Source organism: Balaenoptera acutorostrata, chromosome 10, assembly GCF_949987535.1.
Source record: "Balaenoptera acutorostrata chromosome 10, mBalAcu1.1, whole genome shotgun sequence".
Taxonomy (NCBI): Eukaryota; Metazoa; Chordata; class Mammalia; order Artiodactyla; family Balaenopteridae; genus Balaenoptera; species Balaenoptera acutorostrata.
In genome coordinates this window covers 39,441,076-39,467,382 of record NC_080073.1, presented here as the reverse complement: position 1 = coordinate 39,467,382, position 26,307 = coordinate 39,441,076, and the positions used below count along the sequence as shown (strand labels likewise).

At 40.7% G+C, this 26,307-nt stretch overlaps 1 protein-coding gene and 1 pseudogene across 1 annotated transcript; both read left to right on the top strand.

Moving 5' to 3' along the window:
• Nucleotides 1-256: 256 nt before the first annotated feature.
• Nucleotides 257-26,307, top strand: IHO1 (interactor of HORMAD1 1). Its single transcript, XM_007168740.3, has 7 exons — nt 257-312; nt 3,484-3,658; nt 4,697-4,860; nt 18,124-18,172; nt 18,366-18,453; nt 24,714-24,817; nt 25,162-26,307. Exons 1-7 carry the CDS (start codon nt 257-259, stop codon nt 26,305-26,307), a joined length of 1,782 nt encoding a protein of 593 aa, XP_007168802.1.
• On the top strand, nt 21,965-22,456 carry LOC114236166 (ferritin light chain-like; annotated as a pseudogene).

Below are 26,307 nucleotides of genomic sequence, written 5' to 3'. Positions count from 1 at the left end.
GGCTCTTTCTGGTATTAAGGAGGGGAATTTGTATGCAATTTAACTGCAAAAAAACTCCAAAACAAACAAACCACAAAACCTATTTCTGGCACATAGGTTATGGGAATTTTCACCAGTTGGATGCGAATATAACTGCTGAGATGTCCTCATCTACATATAATAGTCACCAGTAAAGTAATCTTTGGAAAAAATTATAGTATATTAACCTTTTAAATTAATGTTCCTCTCTTCTTTTTAAAAGGAATAATTGTAAGACATGAATTTTAATGTCTGGAATATCAAAGAGATGCTCAGTATTCCCTCAGGCTCTGGGTAAGTTTTCTGGTTATATACTCTGATACTTAAGAGGATCTTATAGTTGCATTGGTTTCATAGAAACAGGCTCCCCTTCCTATTAGTTTATAGTAATAGGGTTACCCGATATAGCTTCTTCCCTTTCTCTTCCCCTCTCTTGTCACCACTGCACCCTCCCATATTTGTCTTTTTCCTTTTGCCTATTTTCTGATTATAAAAGCAGTATCAATGGCTATGTGTGTTAATTGAGTAACACTGGTCCAGCACTGGACCTAGGGACTATGAGAGTTACACTGGTCCAGCATCTGGAAACTCTCACCTCATTTGGAGCAATTGCTATTGAAACAGCAAGGATCAAACTCAAGACAATGTTCAGATAAGTGTTCAATTGTGTAGTACAATTTGTAGGCACCATGAAATCAAGAACCACTCCATCTGTTGACAGGGCTCATTGAGATACTGCCTGCTCTACTACTCCACTGAGGTACTTAGATTGGTGTCCACTAGCCATATAGTAGGCCTGCCATTGCTAACTTGGTGGGCGTACCCCAGAAGTAGTATATATTAAGGGATTTCCAATTGTTTTGGTTTGCTTTTATCATTGGATAGTTTCTTTTCTTCCTAACACTTTCCTAAAGACAGCAAAAAACCTAAAACATTGTTGTTGTTGTTATTTTTCTTAAAAAGAAAAAAAGAGCTTACAGTTGATACAGAGTAGGGGAAAAAAAAAATCTATGCTTAATTCCAGATCGTAGCTTTAAGATGTAAATCCTACAGGACTTCTGTAGGCTTACAGAGCTGTTTCTTTTCCAGCCCAGCTAATTATTCTCTTTGACCTAAGAGGGGAGTCACAGAGAGCTATTTAGCTATTTTGAGCAGTGATTATGCAAACCATATTATATGTGTGCAGCCTATTACCTTAGCTAATCTTAGAAAATGATTCTATGAGTCAAAATAATTTCTCTGTTCTGAACAAGTAGGGTTTCTTTTTGCCTTGTATTAATAAATAATGATAGCTTTAGCTTAGAATATGTACTTATAGGCTATCTATTTTAAATCTAACATTTGGAAAAGGAATGATCTGCATGTGTGTGTTTTAATGAAAAGCATGTTTTCTTGGGTTACACAACAGCATTAAGTAACACAAATTGTTACTGAGTTGTCTTTCAAGTAAAAACTTGAAGACTATATGTTTTACTTGTCTGTCCACTTCTGTGCTGTCTCTGTAGTAGGCTTAGTACACTGTGTTCAAGTGTGATTGTATCATTATCAATATCATTATCCCCTTCATATGTGAGATTTAGACTGGCATAGGTATCCATGGGAAGCAAGTTGGAAGTCCACAGCTGGAAGTATTTAGAACAAGCAAGGATAAGACACTAAAAGTGTGAAAGGGAATAACACAATGTTTAATGGATCTTTCTGTGTGCAAACCTGAGTTGATCATATTCTTCAGTCTGGATGAGGCCTATTTTAGTCTGCTCGGGCTGCCATAACAGAGTACAATAAACTGGATGGCTTAAACAACAGAAATTTATTTTCTCACGGTTCTGAAGATTGAAAGTCCTAGAACCCTATCCAGCATGATTGGTTTTGGGTGAGGACTCCCTTCTTGGCTTGCAGACAGCTGCCTTTTTCTGTGTCCTCACATGGTGGAGAGAGAAGGAATGAGGGCAAGCTCTTTGGTCCTTTCTTAAAAGGACACTAGGGGCTTCCCTGGTGGTGCAGTGGTTGAGAGTCCTACTGCCAATGCAGGGGACACGGGTTCGGGCCCTGGTCTGGGAGGATCCCACATGCCGCGGAGCAACTGGGCCCGTGAGCCACAGCTACTGAGCCTGTGCGTCTGGAGCCTGTGCTCTGCAACAAGAGAGGCTGCGATGGTGAGAGGCCTGCGCACCGCGATGAGGAGTGGCCCCCGCTTGCCGCAACTAGGGAAAGCCCTCGTGCAGAGACGAAGACCCAACACAGCCAAAGATAAATAAATAAATAAATAAGTAAATAAATTTTAAAAACTAACCTCCCCATTCCCCCTCCCCACCCCCACCCTCTTTTTTTTTTTTTTTAAAAAGGGCACTAATCCCATCATGAGGGTCCCACTCTCCTCACCTCATCAAACCCTAATTACCTTCTAAAGGCCCCACTTCCAAAAACCATCAAAATAGAGCTTAGGGCTTCAACACGTGAACTTTGGGAGGACACAAACATTCAGTCCATATCTAGGTCTATCTTGTGTTTGTTGTATTATAGCTCCTTCTCTCCCTCCAATCCTGCTCCTTTCCTTCCCTATAGACAACAAAATCTAGGAGAGTTAATATGTATCCTTCCAATTAACCTTCTACATACTCCGTTACATACTTGTTTGGTGTGTGTGATGTAGCCTTATAAATTACATTAATGGGGCTTCCCTGGTGGCGCAGTGGTTGAGAATCTGCCTGCCAATGCAGGGGACACGGGTTCGAGCCCTGGTCTGGGAAGATCCCACATGCTGCGGAGCAACTGGGCCCGTGAGCCACAACTACTGAGCCTGCGCGTCTGGAGCCTGTGCTCTGCAACGAGAGGCCGCGATAGTGAGAGGCCCGCGTACCGCGATGAAGAGTGGGTGGCCCCCGCTTGCCGCAACTAGAGAAAGCCCTTGCACAGAAACGAAGACCCAACACAGCCAAAAATAAATTAAATAAATTACATTAATGTATGAGAGAGTTCATTAAATTTTTACTTTTTCTGCACTCAAAAATTATATTTTTGAGACTTATCCATATGGTTATATGTAAATCTAGCTTATTGCTTCTGACTACTGCATCAGTTATATGCATAAGCCATATTTTATTTTTAATCTATTCCCTTAGTGATGAACAAATTCAACCTTTTAAAAGATAATGTTCTCTTAATCCCTAAAGATTTTGTGAACTTTGATCTCCAAAATGGTGTTATAGTCCATAATGTTATAGTACAAGGAATAATGGTGTTAGTCCTTAATGTGTGAAATTCCATCTGATTGTTCCCAGGTTGTTGTAATCGAAATGTCTGGCATTCAAAATTTCCTTGTTTCTTTACAGGTAGTACTGGCAGTGTGCAGGGAACTAGGAGGTCAAAAAAAGCTAGCATTCTTCCCAGAATATTCTAAAATAGTTTTGAATTATGGTTTCATTTGCCCACTTGATATACTTGTATTTTCTTGCTTAATTTCAGGGCCACTAAGTCATCTAACTGGAATAATAATCAGACTGATTACTCTAGTCTCAGTGATTCCCAGTTCCTTTTTGGATCCCAGTTCTGTCCAGAAAGTTCAGAGACCCCGTCAACACCCTTGGACTTTGGTGTCCACCTGAGACATCCAAAACAGTCACAACAGAATTCTCTGGATGTAAGTCTGAATTCCAGAATTTCTCTGCACATGTTTCACAGTCATTATGGACATAAACTGTAAAGAAGACTTATTCTGCTGGGTTATATTTTAGAGTTGTACATCTCTAAGGATTACTGTCCTAAATAGATTTGTGCTTGACTGGTGACTCATTTGACTTGGTAGTGTGAAATGGAAAACATGTTTATATTTGCATTTTCTCCCATTACTAAAACAATATATTAGAATAGTGCCAGTACTTTGACTACTGCTAGGGAGTGCCAAATATTGCATGACATTTAACTCCTTGAAGAAGGAGATGAGGATATTGAGGCCTAAGTTGATGAATAAGGGCCAGAATGAGGAACAGAATCTCTTGATTTTTTGAGACCAGCCTATCTTCTTTTGTGAGTCAGAAATATTTTTATATATTTACTTATTTTGATGTAGAACCAGATTTAACTTTATACACAGACTTAACTGCATCATATAGGGACTTAATGAATAAGATTAGGTCGATACTTTAAGTTAGTAAGGTATGATCTGAGATAAATATTTTAGTACAAAAATTGGTACCCAGTGATATGAAGGAGTAAATGTACTGCCTGAATGTTCCAGAGTAAGTTTTGCCTCAGAATGCAGGAAATGGCTCACCATATGCCTGCATCACATGTCAAATTTATCAACAAGTCTAGTTCATCATCAACTGAGCAACAGCAATTTGAGTTAAACTTATTAATATAAAAACTTTAACACATCATCTCAAGACAGCATAATTTTCTGTTGCTGCCTTTAAATTTATGCAATTGATTTTAAGCCATTTTAGCTGACATTTTAAATACCTCTGGTCTGGTAAGGCAGAAATTATATTAGTAAAAAGAGTTGCTTTGTTTTAATATAATTTTCTGGTACATATGAAATAAAAAGGAAATACTACATGCTATATTGTATTTTATGGTTTGCACTTAAGTGTGACTCTGCTTTGTATAGATAATAGTGCATGCTATAAATATTTTTATGTGTGAAATGCTATGATTTTTTTTTTTTTCCACTGAACAGAGTGAACCTAGTATTTTCACAAAGTACCAAACAAAACCCCAGCTGTTTGGAAGAGATACAAAAGATGGAGGCTTATTTCCTCTTCCTTTGTCAGTTGGAAAATCAAAAGGCCTCTTGGAACAGTTTGAGGAGAAAAAGAAAAGTGCAAAAGACAAATGTGACAGGTACACAAACCTTTCAAGTGGATGAGACAGCTCCTCTCTTCTGAGCGAAACATAAGATGGAATGTCAGTAGTCGAAAAATTCAGTTTCAGCATGAGAGCATTCTTGCCTTTACAGCTCATCTAATAATTACTCTTTATTTGCTTTCTTGTCAGTGTGACTTATGGCTGCCACAGTTTTGGTCTCTCTGAATATTAAGCTAAAGAACTTCTCAGAGAAATGCAATATTCAAGTAATGTTATATTTATTCTGCCTAAAATTCTGCCCTTTAATTTTTTTTTTTTCCAGATCATCAGAATTAGGAAATTAGTTAACATTTGTTTTAGGGTCAAGAATATAGCACATGAATTCTTAAGTCATAGTTCAGGCTGATTTTCTCACTTTGAAATGGTATTTTTAAAGATATACCCTAAATTTTATACATATTCTTATTTGCTACATATATATGTGTGTGTGTATATATATAAGCAAATATTAGGGCTACTATATTAATTTGCAAATGAATAAGTGGCAGTCACTGAGGAAATTAACTTGTTCATTTCTTGGTAGTAAGTTATTAACAGGACATCTTTAGGTATCATAGAAATCATAACACCCAAGCAGAAATATACTTTATTATTTCTGTAACAGTAAAGATGTATCACTTAGCATCACCACTAGTACTTTCATGTCGAAAGAGCCAGAATTTCTTTAAAAATTCTAGATTAGGAATTCTTTAAAATTAGGAATTCTTTAAAAGATTAGGTATCTTTTCCACTGTATATTTACATTCCTTTAGTGAGCAAAGCAAAATGCTCTATACGAAGTGTTTGATTCTGCTGATAAATAAACATTTCCCAGATGCTGACAGACTTCTTTCCCCTAGGAATCTAGGCTCTAGGACTCATAACGATTGTAGAGTACTGCAGATGAGCAGGCTCCTCTCATCTTACTGCTTCAGATAAATTAGTCTTAATTTTTTTGTTCTCTGGGCTTTTGGATTACATTTTGTTTGATCAAGATTTCTGTAGCTAAGGCACTTCCCTGCTGGTCCAGTGGCTAAGACTCCATGCTCCCAATGCAGGGGGCCCGGGTTTGATCCCTGGTAGGGGAACTAGATCCCACATGCCGCAACTTAAAAAAAAAGATCCGGCATACTGCAACTAAGACCCAGTGCAGCCAAACAAATAAACAAACAAACAAATAAGATTTCTGTAGCTAAAAAAAACTTTTTTTGAAACATTAAGTCCTTCTTGATATTTCCTTCCTCCCTCCCTTCCTTTCTTTATTTCATTTTTCATTTCCTTCTTTTTTTTGTAGTGACATGAGTTTCTTTTTTTTTTTGGCCATGTGGCTTGTGGGATCTTAGTTCCCAGACCAGGGATTGAACCCAGGCCCTCGGCAGTGAGAGCATGGAGTCCTAACCACTGGACCGCCAGGGAATTCTCAGAAATGAGTTTCTGTTAATGTTTATTTACAAGATGGCTGGCAAAAAATAAATAGTATTTATATAGAGAGAACAGATGATAAGGACACTGAAGAATCACTTCTCTATTTAAAAAATTTCAAGCTTACGATATTGATTTAAATGCTAAGCAAAAAATCATAATTTTAATAAATTCTGGCAAAAACAAACCCCAAGATTTTAGATTCCTTGTTTTCTGTCAATAAGTGCTTATCAGAAATGTGGTGAGGAATGAGAAATTTTTAAATGAGAAAGAGAAAGCATACCACTGTAAATTTGGAAGGAGGAAAATGATAAGGCATGGTACAGAGTTCAAACATAAAGAGATGCTACAAATCAATAAGACATGGATTTACATATTGTGTTTTGAAAGTACATGTTTTCCCAAATGTATAGAAAGGGCATATGAGGTTAAGATATCTCAAAAGAAGCCTTAATCATTCAGATTGCATTTGTTATGACTCAAATAAAAACCCACCTCAAACTAGCCTGGACAAAAAGGAGGATATATTAGCTCTCTTAACCAATCTGGGAAGGACGGAATGAAATGAAATCAGAATCTGTCTCTTTTCTTTGCTTCTCTCTCCATCTATACTTCATTCTCTCCTACTAGAGACCAGCTTCCTATTAACACAGAAAAAGAGACTCTCACCCCTTAGTTACAATTTGAAAATCCTAGTGAAAGCTTCTGATGGGCTTGTTTATTAGGTTGTGGGGGGGGTGAGGGGAGGGGGCTGTGACTGGAAGTCCTCACCAGAATCACTTTGTGGATGCAGAAAGAAGCAATTCCCCATTAGAGCTGGATGCTGGGCACACCAGACAATGGATATCCATTACCCAGATTCTTATTTTTTAATCAGTCATATTTGAGAAAACAGATCAGTCTCATAACCAATGAATAACCTAAGGACCACAAATAGATTATAAAACGAACCATGGGGACTTCCCTGGTGGCGCAGTGGTTAAGAATCCACCTGCCAATGCAGGGGACACAGATTCGAGCCCTGGTCCGGGAAGATCCCACATGCCACGGAGCAACTAAGCCCGTGCGCTGCAACTACTGAGCCTGTGCTCTAGAGCCCATGAGTCACAACTACTGAGCCTGTGTGCCACAACTACTGAAGCCCACATGCCTAGAGCCTGTGCTCCGCAACAAGAGAAGCCACTGCAATGAGAAACCCATGCACCGCAGGGAAGAGTAGCCCCCACTCGCTGCAACTAGAGAAAGCCTGCATGCAGCAACAAACACCCAACACAACCAAAAATAAATAAATAAAATAAATAAATTTTTTTTAAAAAAAGAAAACATATGGATGGCAAATAAATACATGAAAAGTTTCTCAACACCATTAGCCATTTTGGAAATAAAAATTGAAATCATAATGAGATATTACTGCTTATCTGTTAGCGTGGCTAAAATTAAAACAAACAAAAACTGACAATACCAAGTGCCGAGCAAGGATATAGACCAAATGGAAATCTTGCTGGTGGAAATGCAAAATGATACAGCCCCTTTGGAAAAGTTGGACAGTTTCTTATAAAATTAAACATAATTTACTATATGCCTTTGCAGTTCTACTCCTAGGTATTTATCCTAGATAAATGAAAATTTATGTTTACACAGAAGCCTATGCAATAACGTTTATAGTAGCCTTGCTCATAATCACCAAAAACTTGGCACAACCCAAATGTCCTTCGATGTATGAGTGCATAAACAAACTATGGTATGTCCATACGATGGAACACTACTCAGCAATGAAAAGGAATAAACTATTGCTATACAACAACATGGTTGAATCTCAAGAGCACTATGCTAAGCGAAAGAAATCACAAAGGTTACATACTCTATGATTCCATTTAAATGACATTCTGAGAAAAGCAAAACTATAGGGATGGGTATCAGATCAGTGATTACCAAGGGTTATGGGTGTGGGCTGGACTTTACCACAAAGAGACAGCATGAAGGATTTTTTTTGGATACTGTCTTATATCCTGGTTGTGATGGTGGTTACATGAATCCTAATTTTGTGTTAAAACTCATAGAACTGTGTACACACACACACACACACATACAAATTAATTTCATATGTTAATTTAAATTTTTTAAAGTGTTAAAAGTTATTAAAAGATATTGGGTGGTTCATTTTATTAGTTAAGATTATGTTCAGCTGCATTGACGTATATACACTCATTCTCATTATAATAATAGAAGTTTTTTAAAGATGTTTATTTTTCTTTAATGCAAGAATCATCCTGAAGTGTGTGGTCCAGGGCTAGAATGATGGCTCCATGGACCTCAAGGATCTGGCTCCTTCCAGCAGTGTTGTCTGCCATCCCTGAAGTATGACTGCCCCCTGCCCCCGCCATCCTCACAGTGCTTGGAGGCTGCTGGAATTCCAGCTGTTACATCAGAGTTCCAAACAGCTGATGGATGAGCGAAGGAAGAAGGGTATCTTCCCGTCCCTTTAGGATTCTTTTTTTTTTTCTTGGCCACGCCATGTAGCTTGCAGGATCTCAGTTCCCCGACCAGGGATTGAACCCAGGCCCACGGCAGTGAAAGCACAGAGTCCTAACCACTGGACTGCCAGGGAATTCCCTAGGATTCTTCTTAGAAGTTGCATGCAACACTTTTGCTTATATCTCACAGTGGCTAAAATTTACTCACATGGCCACACCTAGATGCAAGGGAGTCAGGGAATGTCATCTATCTGGGTGGCAGTGCATGGTGGATGAGGATCAGGAATCTAATTTCCAAGGAAGAAAATGAGGCCAATTTAAGTTTCTGCCACAGTCGTACAATTGCCAACAACTACCTGCCATGGACAACTTCCCAAACAAAGTCTCAAAATTAGTCCAGGGCAGATTCTGCTGCCCACTAACCCCTGCCCAGAGTGCACTAGACCCTTCCCTGCATTGTAGTCAGTGTAGTCCTGGACACTTTTCTTTCTTTCTTTTTTTTTTGATGTGGTCCCTTTTTAAGATCTTTATTGAATTTGTTACAAAATTGCTTCTGTTTTATGTTTTTGGGGTTTTTTTTGGTGATTGTTTTATTGTTTTTTGGCTGCGAGGCATGTGGGATCTTAGCTCCCTGACCAGGGATCGAACCTGCACCCCCTGCACTGGAAGGCGAAGTCTTAACCACTGGATCATCAGGGAAGTCCCGAGCCCTGGACACTTTTATCAGTCCCATGGCGCTCCATCTTTCTACTACTATTGCCACAGCAACCAGAAAAGAGAGCTCACAGTCTTTTTCTCCTGACTCCCAGTCTGGCAAGGCGTGTGTGAGGGGAGAGCCCAGGGTTCAGGAAAAGCTCAGAAAGCAAACCTCTGGCACCCTCAGCCTCAAGAGAAGGAAAGAGACTCTGCTCCTCCCCAAGATCCCTAACCTGAGGAACTCCTCAAACAGGAAAGAGGGTCAGATGCAGAACAAACTAAAATAAAGAATCTAGACTTTTCACTCTAAGTATAAATTTGTAGATTCTGTAGTAGAGGTTTCATCGAATGCTTTGGGAGTCCTGAGGACAGGCTTCCAGCTTTGACTGGGGGCGTCAGGAAAGACTCCATCCAAGGGAGCACATCTAAACTGAGTGGGAGTTTTGGGCAGAGATCTTGGGTCTGTCAGATTTTCAAGTCTGCCTCTGAATCAGCTTACTCTGTGAACCACCACTAACACTGTTTTATGTAACTCTGCTCTATTTCTGAGTATTTTCTTTCTTTCTTTTTAAATTTATTTATTTTATTTATTTATTATTTTTGGCTGCGTTGGGTCTTTGTTGCTGCGTGCGGGCTTTCTCTAGTTGCGGCGAGCAGGGGCTACTCTTCGTTGCGGTGCACAGGCTTCTCATTGCAGTGGCTTCTCTGGTTGTGGAGCATGGGCTCTAGGCGCACGGGCTTCAGTAGTTGTGGCTCGCGGGCTCTAGAGTGCAGGCTCAATAGTTGTGGCGCACGAGCTTAGTTGCTCTGCTGCATGTGGGATCTTCCCGGACCAGGGCTTGAACCCATGTCCCCTGCATTGGCCTGCGGATTCTTAACCACTGCACCACCAGGGAAGCCCTATTTTTGTGTATTTTCAAAAATAAAAATGGGATTGTTTCCTATGGACTATTTTGCAATCTGTTTTTTAAATTTAATAATATTAAATGATTATATTTCTGTTTCATCTACAAAATCATTTCTGTGGTTGCACTGTATTCTATTATATGGACCATTTAGGGGGTTATGTTTTAAATGTTTAATACAGCATGAGACATGCCAAGAACACACAATGAGATAATGATAATCTTTCCAACAAATGATGTTGGGAAAACTGGGTCCTTATGCAAAAGAATGGAAAAGGACCCTTATCTTATACCATACACAAAAGTCAACTCAAAATGGATTAAAGACTTAAACATGAGACTTGAAACCGTAGAACACCTAGAAGAAAACATAGGGAAAAAGCTTCTTGATGTTGGTCCTGGCAATGATGTCTTGGATATGACACCAAAAGCACAGGCAACAAAAGGAAAAATAGACAAGTGGGATTACATCAAACTACAGGCGTCCCTCAGTATCCAAAGGAGATTGGTTCCAGGAGACCCTACACATACCAAAATCCACTGATGCTCAAGTCCCATAGTCAGCCCTCTATATCTTCAGGTTTTGAATCCACAAACTCAACCAACTGCAGATGGAAATTTCTGTCCATGGTTGCATGAATCTGCACATGCAAAACCCTCGAACACAGAGGGCCAACTATATTTATTGAAAAAAATCTGCATATAAGTGGACCCATGAATATCAAACCTATGTTGTTTAAGGGTCAACTGTAAAAAGTTTCTGCACAGCAAACGAAACAAAGAAAATGAAAAGGCAGACTTTCCTGGTGGCACAGTGATTAAGAATCTGCCTGCCAATGCAGGGGACACGGGTTTGATCCCTGGTCTGGGAAGATCCCACATGCTGCAGAGCAACTAAGCCCGTGTGCCACAACTACTGAGCCCGCGCTCTAGAGCGCGCGAGCCACAACTACTGAGCCCACGTGCCACAACTACTGAAGCCCACACACCTAGAGCCCGTGCTCTGCAACAAGAGAAGCCACCACAATGAGAAGCCCATGCACCTCAACGAAGAGTAGCCCTGGCTCACCGCAACTAGAGAAAGCCCACATGCAGCAATGAAGACCCGATGCTGCCAAAAGAAAAAAAGAAAAAAAAGAAAATGAAAAGGCAACCCATGGGATAGAAAATATTTGCAAACCATATATCTGATAAAGGGTTAATATAAAACCTATAAGGAACACCTACAACCCAATAGCAAAAACAAACAAACAAACAAAAACAAAAAAACAAAATATCCTGATTAAAAGACAAGCAAAAGAATTGAATAGATAGTTCTCCAAAGAAGACATACTAATGGCCATCAGGTATATGAAAAGTGCTCAACTTTGCTAATTATCAGGGAAATGCTTATCAAAACCACAATTAGATATCATCTCACACCTGTCAGAATGGCTATCATTAAAAAAATTAATAACAAATGCTGGCAAGTATATGGAGAAAAGGGAACTCTTGTACACTGTTGGTGGGAGTGGAAATTGGTGCAGCCACTTTATTTTTTCTAATTTAAAAGAAAAAAATTTTTTTTGGCCATACTGCGTGGCTTACAGGACCTCAGTTCCCTGACCAGGGATCAAACCTGCGTCCTCGGCAGTGAAAGCGCAGAGTCCTAACCACTGGACTGCCAGGGAATTCCCTGGTGCCGCCACTTTAGAAAACAGTATGGAGGTTCCACAAAAAATTATAAATAGAACTACCATATGATCCAGCAATTCCACTTCTAAGTATATACTCAAAGGAATTGAAATCAGGATCTTGAAGAGATATCTGCACTCTCATGTTCATTGCAGCATTATTTACAATAGCCAAGACATGGAAATAACCTAAATATCTATCAATGGATGAATGGAAAAGAAAATGTGGTATGTACATACAATGAAATATTTTTCAGCCTTAAAAAAGAAGGAAATCCTTCCAGTTGTGACAACATGAATGAACCTGGAGGACATTATGCTAAATGAAATAAGCCAGACATAGAAGGACAAATACTAACTATATGCTTCCACTTATATGAGGAGTGTAAAATAATCAAACTCATAGGAGCAGAGAGTAGAATGGTGGTTGTTGGTGGGGGAGTTGTGGGGGAAACAGGCGGAATTAGTCAAAGGGTACAAAGTTTCAGTTTATACAAGATGAATAAATCCTAGAGACCTGTACAGCATAGTGCCTATACTTGACAATGCTCTGTTGTATACTTTAAAATTTGGTGAGAGGGTAGATCTTTTTAAAGTGTTATTATCCCTACTACTAATAAATAAAGAGGGTGGAAGGAAACTTTTGGAGGTGATGTATATATTTATGGCATAGATTGTGGAGATGGTTTCACAGTTGTATACTTATCTCCAAACTTGTATACATTAAATATGCACAGCTTTTTGTGTGTTAATCCATACCTCAATAAAGTAATTAAAAAAAAAAAACCAACTTGAGTACTGACCACTCAGAACAGATGATGACTACAAGCAATTGGCACAGCTATGTCCTTGTACAAGACTGGAAGTTCTTTTTGTTCAAAATTTCTAAAGCATTGCTCCATTGCCTTATAGCTTTCTGTGTGCTTTTAAGAGGTCTGCTGCCATTCTGATTCCTGATCCTGTGTATGTCACTTGCTTTTTTATTTCTGGAAATTTTTAGGATCTTCTCACTATCCTTAGAGTTTGGAAATTTTACAGCAATGTGGTTTGATATGGCTCGTCATAGCCCTGGGCATTGGGGAATTACTTTTGACTTATAACTTGTGTCTTTCGATTTTGGGAATTTTTCTTTTATTATATCTTTGAAAACCCCCTTTTCACTCTTCTTTTTTCCTGGATCTCCAATTTTGGGCATGCATTGAATCTCCTGCATTGATCCTCTAATTTTTTTTTTTTTCTACCTACTTATTTTTCATCTCTTTATCTTTTGTTCTGTTTTCCATCATATTTCCATACTGTATCTTCTAGTTATTCAATTTGTTTAATTTCTGCTATTTTTAATTTATAAGTTCCCTTTCTTAGTCTCTGCTTTTATACTTTAATAGCATTCTGTTCTCATCCTTAATTCATTAATTTTTTTTTCATTTTAATATTTTTATTGTTTTCAGGTAATGTCTTAATCTTATTCATAAAACCATAAGGTTTGTAGATTTCCAAATGATTCTATCAAATTCTTCTATTAAAGTCAGTCTTTTGGACAATCCTGCAGCCTGTGGAATGAAAGCCACATTCACAGAAAGACAGACAAAATGAAAAGGCAGAGGACTATGTACCAGATGAAGGAACAAGATAAAACTCCAGAAAAACAACGAAATGAAGTGGAGATAGGCAACCTTCCAGAAAAAGAATTCAGAATAATGATAGTGAAGATGATCCAGGACCTCAGGAAAAGAATGGAGGCAAGGATCGAGAAGATGCAAGAAAAGTTTAACAAAGATCTAGAAGAATTAAAGAACAAACACCTAGAAGAATTAAAGAACAAACAAACAGAGATGAACAATACAATAACTGAAATGAAAAATACACTAGAAGGAATCAATAGCAGAATAACTGAGGCAGAAGAATGGATAAGTGACCTGGAAGACAGAATGGGTGGAATTCACTGCCATGAAACAGAATAAAGAAAAATGAATGAAAAGAAATGAAGACACCCTAAAAGACCTCTGGGACAACATTAAGTGCACCAACATTTGCATTATAGGGGTCCCAGGAGGAGAAAAGAGAGAGAAAGGACCCGAGAAAATATTTGAAGAGATTATGGTCGAAAACTTCCCTAACATGGGAAAGGAAATAGCCACCCAAGTCCAGGACGCACAGAGAGTCCCAGGCAAGATAAACCCAAGGAGAAACATGCTAAGACACATAGTAATCAAACTGACAAAAATTAAAGACAAAGAAAAATTATTAAAAGCAACAAGGGAAAAAATGACAAATAACATACAAGGGAACTTCCATAAGGTTAACAGCTGATTTCTCAGCAGAAACTCTACAAGCCAGAAGGGAGTGGCATGATATATTTAAAATGATGAAAGGGAAGAACCTACAACCAAGATTACTCTACCTGGCAAGGATCTCATTCAGATTCGATGGAGAAATCAAAAGCTTTACAGACGAGCAAAAGCTAAGAGAATTCAGCACCACCAAACCAGCTCTACAACAAATGCTAAAGGAACTTCTCTAAGTGGGAAACACAAGAGAAGAAAAGGACCTACAAAAACAAACCCAAAACAATTAAGAAAATGGTAATAGGAACATACATATCGATAATTACCCTAAACGTGAATGGATTAAATGCTCCAACCAAAAGACACAGGCTTGCTGAATGGATACAAAAACAAGACCCATATATATGCTGTCTACAAGAGACCCACTTCAGACCTAGGGACACATTCAGACTGAAAGCGAGGGGATGGAAAAAGATATTCCATGCAAATGGAAATCAAAAGAAAGCTGGAGTAGCAATACTCATATCAGATAAAATAGACTTTAAAATAAAGAATGTTACAAGAGACAAGGAAGGACACTACATAATGATCTAGGGATCAATCCAAGAAGAAGATATGACAATTATAAATATATATGCACCCAACATAGGAGCACCTCAATACATAAGGCAACTGCTAACAGCTATAAAAGAGGAAATTGACAGTAACACAATAATAGTGGGGTACTTTAACACCTCACTTACACCAATGGACAGGTCATCCAGACAGAAAATTAATAAGGAAACACAAGCTTTAAATGACACAATACCAGATAGATTTAATTGATATTTATAGGACATTCCATCCAAAAACAGCAGATTACACTTTCCTCTCAAGTGCACATGGAACATTCTCCAGAATAGATCACATCTTGGGTCACAAATCAAGCCTCAGTAAATTTAAGAAAATTGAAATCATATCAAGCATCTTTTCTGACCACAACGCTATGAGCTTAGAAATAAATTACAGGGAAAAAAACGTAAAAAACACAAACACATGGAGGCTAAACAATACATTACTAAATAACCAAGAGATCACTGAAAAAAATCAAAGAGGAAATCAAAAAATACCTAGAGACAAATGACAACGAAAACACGACGATCCAAAACCTATGGGATGCAGCAAAAGCAGTTCTAAGAGGGAAGTTTACAGCAATACAATCCTACCTCAAGAAACAAGAGGGACTTCCCTGGTAGCGCAGTGGTTAAGAATCCACCTGCCAATGCAGGGGACACGGGTTCCAGCCCTGGTCCAGGAAGATCCCACATGCCGTGGAGCAACTAAGCCTGTGCACCACAATTACTGAGCCTGCGCTCTAGAGCCTGCAAGCCACAACTACTGAGCCTGCGTGCCACAGCTACTGAAGCCCGTGCACCTAGAGCCCATGCTCAACAACAAGAGAAGCCACTGCAATGAGAAGCCCGTGTACCACAACGAAGAGTAGCCCCCATCTGCCACAACTAGAGAAAGCCTGCGCACAGCAACGAAGACCCAACACAGCCTAAAATAAATAAATAAATAAATAAATTTTAAAAAGGAAACAAGAAAAATCTCAAATAAACAATCTAACCTTACACCTAAAGGAACTAGAGAAAGAAGAACAAACAAAACCCAAAGTTAGCAGAAGGAAAGAAATCATAAAGATCAGAGCAGAAATAAATGAAATAGAAACAAAGAAAACAATAACAAAGACTCAATAAAACTAAAAGCTGGTTCTTTGAGAAGATAAACAAAATTGATAAACGTTTAGCCAGACTCATCAAAAAAAAGAGGGAGAGGACTCAAATCAATAAAATCAGAAATAAAAAAAGGAGAAGTTACGATGGACACCACAGAAATACAAAGCATCATAAGAGACTACTACAAGCAACTCTATGCCAATAAAATGGACAACCTGGAAGAAATGGACAAATTCTTAGAAAGGTATAACCTTCCAAGACTGAACCAGGAAGAAGCAGAAAATATGAACAGACCAATCACAAGTAATGAAATTCAAACCGTGATTAAAAATCTTCCAACAAACAAAAGTTCAGGACCAGATGGCTTCACGGGTGAATTCTATCAAACATTTAGAAAAGAGCTAACACCCATCCTCCTCAAACTCTTCCAAAACATTGCAGAGGAAGGAACACTCCCAAACTCATTCTATGAGGCCACCTTCACCCTGATACCAAAACCAGACAAAGATACTACAAAAAAAGAAAATTACAGACCAATATCACTGATGAATATAGATGCAAAAATCCTCAACAAAATACTAGCAAACAGAATCCAACAACACATTAAAAGGATCATACACCATGATCAAGTGGGATTTATCCCAGGGATGCAAGGATTCTTCAATATACGCAAATCAATCAATGTGATACACCATATTAACAAATTGAAGAATAAAAACCACATGATCATCTCAATAGATGCAGAAAAAGCTTTTGACAAAATTCAACACCCATTTATGACAAAAACTCTCCAGAAAGTGGGCATAGAGGGAACCTACCTCAACATAATAAAGGCCATATATGACAAACCCACAGCAAACATCATTCTCAATGGTGAAAAACTGAAAGCATTTCCTCTAAGATCAGGAACAAGACAAGGATGTCCACTCTCACCACTATTATTCAACATAGTTTTGGAAGTCCTAGCCACGGCAATCAGAGAACAAAAAGAAATAACAAGAATACAAATTGGAAAAGAAGTAAAACTGTCACTCTTTGCAGATGACATGATACTATACATAGATAAAAAAAAATTAAAAAAATAAAGTCAGTCTTTTGGAGCATCCATAAGACTTTGGTATGAAGAGTTGTCCTATTGGGGTTCAAAAATTGATATTTGCATTTGTATAGATTAAAGAAACAAAAATCTGTAAAAATTTTTAATGACGACCCTTGTCTGATTTTTTTCAAAAGAGGGATATTTATTTGAGGAATAATTGTGAAAATTTCTTTTTCATTAGAAATTAATATTGTTCCCAGAACTGTCTCTATATTATCTCATTCTTACTGTCAAAATAATAGTCATTAGACTAAGATGTATCCAGGAATTTTGGGCTATCAGAAAGAAGTCACTATCCTCTGAAGCCATGTTTGCCATAAAAATGAAAGCTGGTCTGTTCTACTGTAGTAACCACTTGAATTGCTAAAATGCAACCTCATTTAAGATCCATGTAGAGTAAATTTTAAAAAACAAGGGGCTTCCCTGGTGGCGCAGTGGTTGAGAATCTGCCTGCCAATGCAGGGGACACGGGTTCGAGCCTTGGTCTGGGAGGATCCCACATGCCGCGGAGCAACTAGGCCCGTGAGCCACAATTACTGAGCCTGCGCGTCTGGAGCCTGTGCTCCGCAACAAGAGAGGCTGCGATAACGAGAGGCCCGCGCACCGCGATGAAGAGTGGCCCCCACTTGCCGCAACTAGAGAAAGCCCTCGCACAGAAACGAAGACCCAACACAGCCATAAATAAAAAATAAATAAATAAACTCAAAGTTAAAAAAAAATTAATAAAAATGTAAGCTCTCAAAAAAAAAAAATAAAAAAAAATAAAAAACAAAAATGTGTTTTGCTTTGGAAATGATCAGGAAAAGTCAGTGTTCTCCTTTTTTCCATCTGGGCACTAAGGTTTCTCAGAGTTGAGTCTTCAACTCTGATCAAGCACCGTTTTGATGCTGCACTAGGTAGAGTCCAGCCATGTTCATGGAATCAATTCTGTTACATACTGTTTCAATATTTCGCAAAGATTTACTTTCTTTTTTCTCTCCTATTTTAGTGAGACTCTATACAATTTCATTTCCCATATCAAAGAAAGCATTAACAGGGTAAGTATGCCACATTTCAAGGCATTAGAACATCTTGCATTTTAAGAAGTTTAATAATTATATTGTATTGACTTCTGTTCGTGTAGAATAGCAATATTTTAACTACCCTTTTTTTATCATTAAATGACAGTTCACCAAGTTAATAAAATAATGCAACAGTCTGTGAATTATTTCCTAATTTTGGGTTTCTTAGTTACAGACATCTGTGGAAAAATCTGAGGAACATCTCAGTTTCAGAAGCCAATCTATTTGGGATTCTTTGGAAACTGTGGCCAAGACATGTGAGTGTCTAGAGTTTGAGGTTATCAGCAGGGGGCACTGGTGAGCAGTGAATGTGAACTTTCTGACCCTAGCCAGATTTCTGCCAGTGGTGAGGTTCCATACAGTGTTTCAGATGAGAGAATGGGTACATAAGATTAGCCCTGAAGAGGTGTGGAGCTGAACTATGTAGTGGGCTCCACCTCTATATGGAATGCCCTGGTCCCTCTATGCCTTTTCTGAAGCACCAATCCTCCACCCAGTAACCCTGCTGCCTCAGGGCAGACAGTTCTACCAGGTTTCTCATCTCACTGCCTGAAGTGAATCAAGGGCATCCCTGGTTCTCAAATGAATTGCTGGCTGTGTTGTCTATAAAGGCTCCCTTGCTCCCTTAGGACTTAGAAATAAAGCCAGTGCTCCTTTAGGAGTTAGAAATACTCTAGTCACCTACTGTTCTTCTTGCTGCCTTCATTTCAATGAGAGCTGTTTTGTAGTGAATCACAGCATCTTTCTCAATTTCAGTTACAGTCTGTGGTTTGTAAAGTCCTCTGCTCTGCCAATTAGTGATTTACATTTAGGTGAAACCATGGTTCAGGCCCTTATTTAACCATTACACAGGTCTCCTTAGGTGAACACTTCCCTGGAACCAACAGCTTCTCAGCTAAACAGCAAGATGATGACTGCATCTGCACTTGTTTGCATTTGTCTGTGTGTTTATTTTTTATTTTAAACAAATTGAAGTCAACTTATTCAAATGCCATGGGATGGATTGCTCATGATTTACAAAAATTAATGCCTTTGTGTAACTTAGAAATTAATCCCCATCTGTCTACAAAGAAGCACTGTACTGTCTGCTGGCTTCCAACCTGAATATCCCACACACAGGGCAACTGTGCATCTGCTTGGAAACCAGTTCTGGAAGCGTGGGACTGTTACCCTCACAAGAAGAAGCAAGACAAAGAGCAGAAGGAAAAGGGATGCTTTCTTTGCTTCACATGATAAAATAACTCATTTTAAGTGTGCAAGGAAAGCACTCTCTTTACTTGTTATGTTTAAAACTGGCTGAAGTACAAAAAGGAGAATTGCAGCAAATGTGTGGCATTTAAGGCCCAGAATAGGGAATGGAAGTGCTCAAGGCCCCAACACAGGATGAAGGCAGAGAGAGGAGTAGAACTGAGTCTGGCTTATAGTAGGCATGGGGATCCTGATCCTTCACCCCTGACGGTTTCTTAACTTTCAGAGCTTAAGACTCAAGAGAGCCACATTGATAAGGCAAACAGTAACAAACACTGTGGCACTACATTAATTAAAAGCCAGGTTGTTCTTAAAAATAGGCACAAGGATCCTGTCCAGAATCATTCCCTTTCTTGGTAGGTAGTGATCAGGAGCAGGAAGTTAGTCATTGAGAGAGGAACCAGGCAAATCCCCTGTCATATAGCTAGGCCCAGTCCAGCTAGCCTAGAGCACTGAACTTGCCAGTCAGTGCATTCTGCAGGCTTTCAGTATGCACTCACTGTGCTTGTAAGGGAAGGGGGAAGATACTATGTGAAAGCACTGTCTTGGGTTATTATGTAATTTATACCTTCACAGAATGAGGTCATGAAATCTTTCCCCAGTCACATTCTGCCTGTACAACGAGAAGGATCACTCAAGGCCATCTAATCTAACTCCTCTTCTTCTTCAGCTGAGGACACCAAGGACCAGAGTAATAGAATAAATTACCAAGGCCATCCACATCTCACTTTATCTTGGGTTTAGGTGGGGTAATTAGTAGAAAGCAGTACTTTCACCTAATACGTATAAGTTCTATTGAAAAATATGGTCATTAGGAGAATAAAAAGGAGGGGCCACTATCAAAATCAGAGAATGACTCTTTTGGAAAATAGATAACTCCATACGTCAAAATTAATTCCATATGAATCAATATATTGTGTGGTGATTAAATCATTAAAAGAACTGTAAGAAGCATGAGCAACATTTTTATAATTTTAGAGTGAGAAATGCCTTTCTGAGCAAGGCACATATAATTGTTGAGAAGAATGAGGTCCATCTATATGAACCATGTTGGAATGGAAATATTTATTAATTGTTAAATGAAAACAGCAAGGTGCTGCTTATGTGCACATAGTTTGCTCCAGGACACATCTTGTGGAGGAGTGAGATCAGTCAGTGAAAATTGGGAAGGGTATCCTGAGAAAAAGGGGGACTGAGCAAACTCCTCTTGTACATAGAGGCTTCCAGACCTTTTCTCAGGCGGCTTTCATTAGCACAGCAGGGAGAGCAAAACTAGAGTTAAAGGAAAATCACTGGCCATCAGTGGAAAAGCATCAGAATATGACCTCATCTCAATGGAGCCCTTGTCAAATCACTAAAATAGAAATAAACAAAATCATCTTCAAGGACAGAGACAAGGTGGCGGCGAGTAGGAGGACCTTGAGCTCACCTCCTCTCACGAGCACACCAGAATCACAACTAACTGCTGAACAACCATCGATAAAAAAAGACTGGAGTCTACCAAAAAAAGATATTCTACATCCAAAGACATAAAGAAGAAACCACGAGACGGTAGGAGTGGCGCACTCACAATATAATCAAATCCCATACCACCCGGGTGGGCGACCCACAAACTGGAGAGTAATTATATCACAGAAGTTCTCTCACAGGAGTGAGAGCTCCGAGCCCCGCGCCAGGCTCCCCAGCCTAGGGATCTGGCATGGGGAGGAAGAGCCCCCAGAGCATTTGGCTTTGAAGGGCAGCAGGGCTTGATTGCAGGAGCGCCACACGACTGGGGAAAACAGAGACTCCACGCTTGGAGGGTGTGCACAAGGTCCTGCACGCACTGGGTCCCCGGGCAAAAGCAGTGACTCCACAGAAGTCGGGGCCAGACCTACCTGCTGGTCTTGTAGGGTCTCCTGGGGAGGCGGGGGGCGGGGGTGGCTATGGCCTTCTCTGGGGTCATAAAAGCTGGTGGTGGACATAGCAGGGACGTGAACTCTGTCTGGAGGCAGACATTTTGCGGCCATGGCACCGAGACCTGGCCCCACCCAACAGCCTGTAAGCTCCAGTGCTGGGACGCCTCAGGCCAAACAAAATCATCTTTTTTCTAAAAAATATTAATTATTTATTTCGGCTGCACCAGGTCTTAGTTGTGGCAGGCCGCATCTTTAGTTGTGGCACGCAGGCTCTTAGTTGTGGCATGCATGCGGGAACTAGTTCCCTGACCAGGGATCGAAACTGGGCCCCCTGCATTGGGAGTGCAGAGGCCTACCCACTGGACCACCAGGGAAGTCCCTAAACAAAATCATCTTCACAAAAGAGAGATATTGGCAGTGCGCTCGGCGGTCCCTCAGATCTGTCTCTTACTTCAACAGTGTTCGGATGGACCAGATGCAGGGATGCCCCTTGCTCCAAACTCTGACCACCCCCCATCCTTTTTTCCAGTCACAACCTTCACAATCAGCCACTCAGCTATCCTCGGCCACTGGGACCAGCCAACACCATTTTTTGAGCTTAACTCCTTATTACCGATCAACCATGAGTTCCCGGATTCGTCAGAATTATTCCACCAAGGTGGAGGCTACCGTCAACTGCCTGGTCAACATGCATCTGCAGGCCTCTTACACCTACCTCTCTCTGGTAGTGATGATGTGGCTCTGGAGGGCATGGGTCACTTTTTCTGTGAATTGGCTGAGGAGAATCGTGAGGGCGCCGAGTGTCTCTTGAAAATGCAAAACCAGCACAGCGGCCAAAGCTATCTCAAGATGAGTGGAGTAAAACCCAGGACGCTATGGAAGCCGCCGTGCTCAGGGAGAAGAACCTAAACCAGGTCCTTGTGGACCTGCACGCCCTGGGTTCTGCCCGCACAGACCCCCACCTCTGTGACTTCCGGGAGAGCTGCTTCCTGGAGGAGCAGGTGAAGCTCATCAAGAAGATGGCGACCACCTGACTAATCTCCCCAGGCTGGCTGGTCCCCAGGCTGGGCTGGGCCAATATCTCTTCGAAAGGCTTACCCTCAAGCACGACTAGGAGCCTCTGAAGCCCAGTGGCCTTTGAGGAGCCCTTCTGGTGTCAGAGCTTCTGCCTGAAGCCCCTCTCTGCAGCCACTAGGCAGCTTTTTAACCACCCTGGACACCTCCCAAGCCTTGGACCAAATGGAAACAATAAAGCTTTTTGCAGAAAAAAAAAAAAAAAAGAAAGGAAGGGAGGGAGGGAGAAAAAACTAGAGATATTGTCCAGAATATGGAAGTGGATTTTAAAAGGCATTTTTACTAAAAAGCTAAAAATCTGTTTATAGACAAAGCAGAAATGAAATAAGTCTCCTTCTAGAGAAGACACACACACACACACACACACACACACACGCACGCACGCGCACACACACACACAGGATCTATAACCTAAACGGGGATATGCACATGTATTGATACAAAATTCCAGAAACTGCTCATAACGTTAAATCCAGGAAGCGGGACCAAGGTCTGCATGGGAGAGATTCGATCATTTTTCATTGTATGCCTGTTTATACTGTTATAGTTTTGTTTTGTTTTTGGCTGCGCCATGCAGCATGCAGGATCTTAGATCCCCCACCAGGAATCAAATCTGTGCCCCCTGCATTGAGAGCGCAGAGTCTTAACCACTGGACTGCCAGGGAAGTCCCTATACTGTTATAGTTTTTAAAAGAAAAAAATTCAATAGACTTTGGAAGTAATAGCTCAATACAAAAGCTCTTTAAAGGAGAAGACCCTGAACATATGTTTCCCAAGGACAAAGAAAGAATATGTGGGACCACAGACTGATGCTTACTGAGTACTGAATCTAGAATTGAAAACTTTGCTTGCCTTCCTCATTTTCTGTTCCTAAGAAACATTGATATTTAGGAACTCAACTAGGGTAGGATAATTACATTTGCTTTCTACTACAAATATCAACATGGATGTCTGGAAAAATATTTCACTAATTGAGTTTAGGGGCAGAAATCCAGTATTTGAAATATAAGTAAACGGCCTTTTTCTAATTGGTTGACACATGGAATTTAACTTGTGTTGAGTAATAGAAAATTCGCTTTCTAAAAAAATTCTTACATTTTTTATTGTGGTAAAATACACATAACATAAAATTTACCAGTTTTTACTTTTTTTCCCCCAAGACCACACTGGCTTGTCTATTCCTAGTCATCACAGGCTCTTTCTTGCCTCAGAAATTTTGCACTTGCTGTTTCCTCTAGCTGAATAACCTTTCCCTAATCTTTGCAGGGCTAGCTGCTCCTTATCTTTCTGGTTTCACCTTACATGACTCTATCTCTGATGACCTTATCTAAAGTAGGTGCCCCCACCCTCTTATTTTTATTATATTTCCTATCAGAGCACTTATCACCATTTTCATTTATTAATGTGCATGTTTGTTTACTTGTTATTTTTTTCTTCTTCAAGACTGCAAAGTTCATGTAAGTAGTTTTGTTCAAGATTGTTTCCATACACCTAGCACAGTGTCTGATAATAAACTTTCAGATAAAACTGTAAATCTCCAATTAATATGTTCAAACACATTGGGGAGTCTTTCTGTTTCACTTTTTCATTAGAGATGTCCTGCCTGGAGCTCAGCCTCCAGCTCCAGATTGGGCAGGCTATGCTTTATGTCCTCTTCTTAGGACTTCACCATCATTCTGAGGATCCTTTTTTTTTTTTTTTTTCTCCCATTCCTGAGGGATGGAAGCAGGAGTACTGTGAACCAAGGGAACAGCATGTACAAAAGCCAATGGTGGAAGAGAGATTGCTTAGGCAGAGCTCAGAGATGCAGAGGATAGTAAGTTAAAGGGAAGTGAGCCTGGGTCTTGTTAGCCAATTTATTGAAAGATTTGGACTTCATCCAGTGGCCTGTGGGGTACCATTGAAAGTTCCAGTGACCGTTTCAGAGGAGGCATGATCATATCTACATTCTAGAAAGATCACTCTGATGACAGGGCCAAGAAGGCTGGCCAAAGAGGACGTTGGTGCCATGATCTGGGCAGCAGGTTTCAGAGACCCCAGCAGGTGCTAAGGTTGAGTCTGCTTTGGCCAGGATGTTCTCAGGGAGGGAGGGAAGAAGAGACAGTGGAGGAACCACCCTGTTCTTGTTTTCTCTCCTCACCAGGGCTGATCTGGATGGTTAGAGTTCTGGGTGTTGGCAGAGCAGGCTCTGGTAGCCCGTGCCGGGTTCCAGCTTCTCCCTCTCCACGACTGTGGCCTGGGCAGGGTGGGGCATACCATAGTCTTCATGTGGTAAATTGTCATTGTTTTGTATTTAGTGCAAGAGACCACGAAGGCCCAGAGTGATCTGGTGTTGGAAACAGTGCGGGACAAATGCAACATGGAACAGGCCATCCTTGAGTTGCAAAAGAGATTTGAAGGTGTAAGTGTAGACCCTGACCCCTTTCCTCAAGTGTGTTTCTGGCTTTGTTACTAAGACCTAGAGAGACACCTTTAAAATTGCAAATTTCAGCCAAGAACAGAGGCCACCACAGGCCCCTTGGTAACAGGCCAGGGTAGAGGCCAGCTTCCTTTCCCAAGGTTCTCTGGCATGATGTGGACCCTAGGGACCCTGCTCCAGAGCGTAGCCATGTATCCCCTGTATCGTACCCAGCAAGGGACAAGGTTTTGATCTGGTGGCCCATCCTTTGTTTTGTTCACACGTTATATTGTGCATTCTGAGTTGCACTGTCCGTAACTCCCTTCTTTCTCACTGCCTTTCTTTAGAGACAAGCAGAGTTTATAGAAATGAAGTCCAACCTGAAGCACCTTGAAGTTTTAGTTGCTCAGCAGAGTAAGGACTTGCAGCAGCTGTGTGAGCAGCTAGGCCAGCTGAATATGCCCAGTGTGCTAGCAGAGCTAAATCAATTGATCTCTGTCCCTCGGATACCCAGACATGTGAAGGACAGTGCTTCTCAGACTTCACCACCTCTGGCCCAGAGCCTCAGTTTCACCATGCAGGAGAAATATGCCTCTGAGGAACCAGTTATGTGGCAGGCCCAGGCCCTCCCTACTGCATGCAATCTTAGTGTGGGCTCCTTGAGGCCTGGGGAGTCTGGCGTCTGGGGTGAGGGAGCAAAGAGTAGTGCTCTCCAAGAAGAGGCTGTGCCGCTGGCAGTTGGAACTGGCAAAAGAAACAGGCAAATCAAGGACAAGGCAGTGCAGACTAACTGCCAGAATTGTGCTATTACTAAAACAGGCTCTGAGAACCATGGCTCTGGCGTCCTGGGCCACAAGATTCCTGAAGACAGGGACCTGGTTTCCCAAGGAGCTTCGCGGCTTATATCCCTGGATTTAAACAACTTTGCAACCAGCATTAAGAACAACTGCCAAAAATGTCAAGCCAAAGGCATGTTTTCGTGTAACCCTTGTGAACAAAGATTGGTGACTAAACAGAAAGGCAGAACTGTAGAAAGAGGGGGGAAAGACAAGAAGCAGCATCCCAGGAAAGCCCCCAGAAGGAGGCTTCTAGCCAGGAAGCAAGAACAAACCCCAAGCAAAACCTGTGCTTCCAATTCTAAATATCCTCACCCTCCAGTTTCCATCCCACAAAGGCCCCCGCTGGGGCGGCAGGAACCCCTTGCTCAGCCCCTGCATCTTCAGGGTCCCAGGAGCCCCACAAAACCAGTCTGCTCTGCTCTGAGAGGAACAGTCATGCCTAGTAAGACAGCAAGGGCAGTGCAAGGGAATCTCTTGCAGTACAGTGGGCATGCTTCCCAAGACAACAGCCTGCTTTCTCACAGTTCCCAGGCGGACCAACAGATGAGCTGGTTCAGTGACCTCAACGTCGGAAAAGAGCCCCCTCAGTGCAAGGAGCCAGGGAAGAATATGCTCTATGACCTGGGTTTTGATAGCAGTGATGATGGCTTCTGA